Source organism: Malurus melanocephalus, unplaced genomic scaffold, assembly GCF_030028575.1.
Source record: "Malurus melanocephalus ecotype Western Australia unplaced genomic scaffold, MMel_1.1 scaffold_10, whole genome shotgun sequence".
Classification (NCBI taxonomy): domain Eukaryota; kingdom Metazoa; phylum Chordata; class Aves; order Passeriformes; family Maluridae; genus Malurus; species Malurus melanocephalus.
In genome coordinates, this window is record NW_026623242.1 from 582,224 (window position 1) to 588,655 (window position 6,432).

The 6,432-nt window shown below is 34.4% G+C and overlaps 1 protein-coding gene across 3 annotated transcripts in view; it reads left to right on the forward strand.

The window, feature by feature from the left end:
* Positions 1–4,818, forward strand: part of MON2 (MON2 homolog, regulator of endosome-to-Golgi trafficking) — a 66,167-nt gene extending 61,349 nt beyond the window's left edge. For 2 of the 3 annotated variants that reach the window (XM_057376875.1, XM_057376886.1), the window contains 4 exons: positions 361–484; positions 1,228–1,435; positions 2,221–2,303; positions 4,146–4,818. In XM_057376875.1, coding sequence (XP_057232858.1) covers positions 361–484; positions 1,228–1,435; positions 2,221–2,303; positions 4,146–4,309 — 579 coding nt within the window. In that variant the 3' untranslated portion in view covers positions 4,310–4,818. Of the gene's footprint in view, positions 1–360; positions 485–1,227; positions 1,436–2,220; positions 2,304–4,145 lie in introns of those variants that run through there. The other variant, XR_008966057.1, reaches the window with a different exon arrangement.
* Positions 4,819–6,432: the final 1,614 nt, after the last annotated feature.

The window sequence follows — 6,432 nt, forward strand, 5'->3', positions numbered from 1 at the left end:
ATGTGGTGTGTGTTAATGTCATAGTGAGGGTATTGAATTGGGATGGAGGTAGAGGGAGATTCCTAATGTTAGATCTTCTCATTTCAAAATCATAAATTTGATTTGAAGAATAAACTTCCAATGCCAGTTGAAGTCTGATCAGAAACCCTGGCAATAGCAGGGGGAAAAAGGTTTATTATTTCAAGTTTAACGTCCAGTCCATGACAACACTTTTGGATGTATCTGAAAATTTTAAATCTTAGCAGAAGAAGATTTTGTGAAKTTTAATTAGGTCTTTCTCTCTTGTTAAATGTTTCTTCATATTTTGTTTACAATTTTAGTATTTAGAAAATCAATATAAATATATGTAATTTATTTTAGGTGGTGCAGCTTATCAGCACRGAGATACTGCCGTATGCTAATTTTATTCCTAAGGAATTTGTTGGTCAAATAATGACTATGCTTAATAAAGGCTCAATACATTCTCAGTCATCCTCCTTTACAGGTATGGTACCTGAATGACAAGAAATGCAGTCTTTAAATGTACTAGAAAGTAATTAAAATGTTGAGAGTACTTATTCTAACAAAGACTTGAAGTTCCCTAGCACATATTCAGTATAGACTGTTTCATATCCAACTTATTTTCTTAAACTGTATTTTGTGGAATTTGCTGAACTTTCCTTGCAATTTTAAAAAAAAATTTTCCTTACTGTTTGGACAGTATCATATATAATATTGTACCTGTGTTACTTTTTACATGGTTTATTTTCCTTCATGCCAGTTCTAACAATAATTTCAGACAAGAGTAAGACAGACATAATATTCCTGTTCTTAAAAAATAAATGACCATAGTGTAACTATATGGTGTACCTAAGCAGGTACATTGTCTGCCTTTAAGAAAAAACATTTGTTGGGGGTTTGGAAAGATGGAAAAAAAAAGGACATAAGCCATTATACAGAAAAATATTTGAATGAGTACTTAGACTGTGTTTAATTGATTTCATGTATTTTATAATTAAAGCAATGTCAGGTATGTGACATGTTACTGAGAATGTGGCATAAGTCATCTTTTATTTATAAAACTATTGTGGTTTTTGCAGTCATTTTTTCTTACAAGATATTCTTAATATTTGTTCTTTTCACTGTTAATATTTTTTAATACTAGAGGAGTGATAACCTTTTCTCAACATATAATAAACGTATTGAAATGCACACTGCACAATTAAATGCATCATTTTATTTTGACAGAAGCTGAAATAGATATTCGAATGAGAGAGGAATTTTCTAAGGTGTGTTTTGAAACACTGCTCCAGTTTTCCTTCAGTAATAAAGTCACAACTCCTCAAGAAGGCTACATCTCTAGAATGGCACTTTCTGTGCTCTTGAAAAGGTCACAGGATGTATTGCATCGCTACATAGAAGATGAGAGATTGAGTGGCAAATGTCCTCTTCCACGGTATGTACGTCGTCTTTAGAAAATACAGGTGTTACCTTATGAGAAGAAGGTTGCATTCAAAACATCACTAAGTTATGAAAAAATGAGGGGGATGGGGGAGAATAAAATTTAAATGGCAAGGAAATGTTTATGAGGAAGGTATTTTGAAGTAAATTGCAGTACCCATTCTTTTGGAAAACCTTTTAAGTAATAATGGTCATATGTTCTGTGCTGTTACAACGTTTTCAGGTACTGAAACAATATTTCTAATATCTCTAGCATAATATTTCTGACATCTGATTTCCTTCTATTCCCAGTGGAGCTGTGTGTAGTTTCTAAATTGAGAGGTGGGTGGAATCTCCTCAAAAATAAGATAAAACATCCAAACAGCAGTATTGTGAATCATTACTCAAGTTCCTGACATGGAAAAATYGGTTGAAGTACTAAGAAATTTGCTAAAATGGGAACTTACTTGAAATTCACTTCACTTTTGAACGTTTTGATCATGAATGTGGAAATTGATTATGTTACCCTTATCACTTATGTTAACATGAGTGTTTTCAGATTGAGATTTGTATGATGTTGCTGTTTCCAGTATCAAAGTTAAAGCTGTCCTACCTGAGGCAACAACAGTGGTGGTGGGAAAGTTAAAGACAAATTATAACTTCTAGATACTCTTTTTCTGGTAGGTTTCATTGCAGTTGTTTCCATTGTGTATTGTTTTCATGTTGTGTAAGTTTTTCTATAAAACTTTCATTCTGGAAACAAAAATGAATAGTTGACTGTTTGCATTTTTTCATTTGTAGGCAGCAAGTAACAGAAATCATATTTGTTTTAAAAGCTGTCAGTACTCTTATAGATTCACTTAAAAAGACTCAACCTGAAAATGGTAAGTTATTGTTAAATAACATGGTTCTAAACAAGGTAACATTATATCTGCCCCAAATTTATTATTTCCTTTAGTAATTTTCTCAGAGATTTGAAAGAAAAGTGTAATCTTGAAAATTCAGTATTCTRTAATTCTTTGTATATGTTGGTGGCAGGTAGACAGAAAGAACCCAACGAAGTTTTTCCAGTATGCCTAAATGTATAAGGACCTAAGATACTTTTAATAAAAGAGAAAACTTCAGTTTATGGTGTCCTTTATTAGATAGAGCTTCTGAAAACAAAGGAAAAAAACCATTCCATAAAATATTAATGGAATTTTTAAATATATGAAGCTTAGCTAGATCCTTTCCTCCTTCTCATGATACCTTTTTATGTTGYTATGGATCATGTACATATAGGTGCACTCTGCAGTTAAAGGGGTGTACAAGCTATGCACAGACAGACTGGTACATACTTAGACTTGTGGTCTTGCTTTCCCTCTCTTCTTGCTTTACTGTTTCCTGTCTCCTGAATCGAATTTAGCTCATTGATGCTACATAGTAAATGGCTGACATATGTATTTAAAGAGCTGAATTAAATGAAAGATCTCAACTTAATTKATAATCACATATCCTGTTCCTTCTGTAAGCTGCACCTCCAGTATGCATGGAGAGTTCTTAGAAAGAAACTTAATCATGAGTCTGGGTTAAAYCCACTGTTCTGGACTCTGAAATTCTGACAGAATTGTGTATACAACACTTCCCTCTACCTCCCTGCTTCTGGTATTAGGAAGAACAGAAAAAAACCTTTTCCATCCTCAAATAAACCAGCCTTTCCAGAAAAACACAAGACAGGTGGGTTTCTGGAAAGAGGCAGTGCCTCATCTGTCTCATCAGTGAGCAGCCAGAGTTATGATGATTTGGTTTCCAAGGTTCATTGCAAAAGGGTGCAGGCAGAACTCTGYCAGGTTGCAGGAAGCCCTTTGGCTAACCCTGAAGGTAACTGAAGTGCTACTTTGGTGGGTCTTCCTCTTAGAGGGGTAGAGTAGCCAACTCAGCTGGACTGTTCCCCACATTCCTCTTCCTGCAATGAGAGACACTTCCCCTGGTCTGCATGCAGCAGTGCTTGCCAAACCTCCCACACATTTTCTTAGAAAGAGAACCACTGGACAAATTGCACAGTCATTTCACTCCCACTTCTTCTGCTTTTAATAAATTTTATTTATTTAAGATAATTGTTAATGTTGTCTGAAGCCAGGGGATGGTTCTCTTTTGAAAGCAGAGCTAAAACAGAAATAAGCAAGGAATCACATTATAATAAGATTCATGTTGCAATGTTTTATTTTACCTGTTGGCCTAACAAAACTTTACCATGGATATTTTTTTGTCTTGGTCCAGTGTTTCTACCTCTGCTGTCTATAGCTCTTGTAATCTGAAATTACCTGAAATCAGAAGAAAGTGTCATTGCTGACAATTTTCCAAAAGTGAAATGTGCATCCAGTTCAATTTTCTGTCAGTACCTGAGAAAAGCAGGCAGAAAATGCCTGTGTATTACAGACTGAATATGTTTTRTCTTAATTGTGTCAGTTCTTCATCCCGAAGTCACTCATATGTAGAAACACAGGTGTGTAGCACCATTTTATGTATATTATCCTAGCTGATCTCCAGTTGTGTCGAAAAAAGAAATGGTCCTCCTGCCCCTTATCTGAGTGCCCTGTGTGGATGCCATCATGTCTGTATAGCACTAAGTACATTTGTTTAGGCATACTGTGAATATGCCCTTTCTTACACAGATATTGAAAAAAATCTCTTGTCAGTATTTGGACAGTAGTAAGTGATTTAGTCTGTTCTTTTCTTCCCTGCAGTTGATTCTAACACATGGGCACAAGTTATTGCCTTGTACCCGACTTTAGTAGAATGTATCACCTGCTCATCCTCAGAAGTGTGCTCTGCTTTGAAGGAGGCACTTGTTCCCTTTAAGGACTTCATGCATCCACCAGCATCCAAGGTACAGAATGGAGAGTCTTGACCCCATAAAACTTCTTTTTTATTCTTGAAGGGAATATCCAAAAATGTTTGCTCCCGGGTGAAGTTTCTCTGAGGAAATCTCTTGTGACTAGTACTTTGGCAACCATTGCTGACTGCCTTTTAACTGTACTAACAAGAGCTCAGTAAGTCGTGAATACAGGCTTTAGCTCAAAGGTTCCAGAGTGAGTAGCAGTGCAAACCTTTAATAAACTTAACTGACTAGTTGGAATCATTTATAATCTAATGTACTTGCTACAGTATCTTGAAGTGGTGATTGAAAAGTGGGCTTATGTACAGCTTGTTGTGTATGTGTTAATGATGTAATTAAAAATATTTCAATTCAGTCAGATTTATTAGGCTGGTGTTTTGCACCCTTTTTTGAAGTACGAATTGTACTAAAATTTTATGCAAGATGGTACTGTAACATTCCATATATCTGTAACCAGCCTTTGTAAACAAAGGGAACTGATATACTTGTGTGTATAATAAATGGTACAGTTATGTATAAAATAGTTGCATTTATTATTTAAATTCTTTTAAATATATTGATGTCAAATGCTTGAAAATGTATTTATTATAAATAAGTTGTATGCTTGCATTTTTACTTACAGTTTGCCTTCTAAATTGCCAGATATGTTCATTCATATCTGATCATGTTAGTTTTTGCTTAATTGAATGTATCTTCTTTGTGGCCATTGGACATCTGCAAAGGGTCAAATAACAAAAGATTGAAGCAAGCAGTCACAGTCTACTGATCTCAAACATCAGAGTAGTTGACCTAAAATAAGTTTGAATATGCAGAAATCCACTGTAGCACTTCAACACTACCATACCTCACTTCATAATAAATTTATTTCAAGACGTTTGTTCTACTTAACTCTATGTGTTTTTGCAGTTGCAGCCTTGCTTTAAAAAGAAAACAAACATATTTGAGGGTTGTTAGCCTTTTTTGACCTTCTTGGCAACTATCACAGTTTCTGAATCATGACCCAAGAAAGGCARTTTCAAATTCCTAAAATACTTGGCTGTGATACTTTGTTCAATAATTTGGAGTGGTTTGTTTTGTAGTGTCTTTTCAACCCAAAAAAAATTCTAATTTTTTAATTACAAACTGTGTGTGATAAAAACCATGAGAAGTGTATTTTTGAAGATAGTTAGTCCTTCAGAAATTCAGTAAAATTTGTCATTAAGTAAATGTGAATTTATTTCGCTTTCACCTAATATACAATTGAAGCAAAACACTTTTAATAGTATTGTTTTTAAAGTTTGTGATACAGCATTTAAACTCTTAATGAATTTTGATTTCAATAATGTTTCACCTGTATTCACATATTTTTAATCTGATGTGAAAGCACAAAGGCCAAATGTTTAAAAAAAACAAAAAAACAAACAAAAAMCCCAAAAAACCTCACAAACAAAAATACCACACCACCCAAAAACAAAAGACAGGTGCCTTTCTATGGAATTCAGAATTTCAGAGCTTACCTTTAGTTTAGGATTTTGTTTCTTCAAGTCTTATGTAGATATTAAAAGATTGTCATGCATAAGAAATGGTATTACATCTGTTTGCTTTGCTCTTTGCTTGCTAAAGGGACATTGATTGGTACATGTGAATGAATAGGTGTAAAAGTTGTAGAAGTTTCARTCTGAAGGTGTGATGAACTGGGCAGGGTTACCCTGAATGAATAATGTTCTCCAGGCAGTTCTTTGGACAGCTTGCTCCCACAAGTCTCCAATTTATGGTCCTTTTTAAAGCTTTCTGTTTCAAAATACAGTAAATATTAAAGAGGCTTCAAGACTTTGCACATTTYTGTGACCAAAGTTGAATGGAACTTGATTGTCAAACCTGACTAGTTTAGGAAAATACACAGTTTACATTAAGGAAACAAATGTTTCTTGTTAGTAGAATTTATGTCAGACGACCTTCTTTGGAGGAGTGGTTCTGGTATGCTGCAAAACTGGGTCTTACATATGAGTAACAACATTATCCATCCTCTGAAAGTGAAAACCTGGCAACTGCTCTCCTGATTACTGGAAGATAAGTCAAGTTCTATGAGGGCATTAAAGAAATAAACTGTAGGACAGGAAAGAAGGGAATTAATTTATTGTAGAATATGTAGGTGT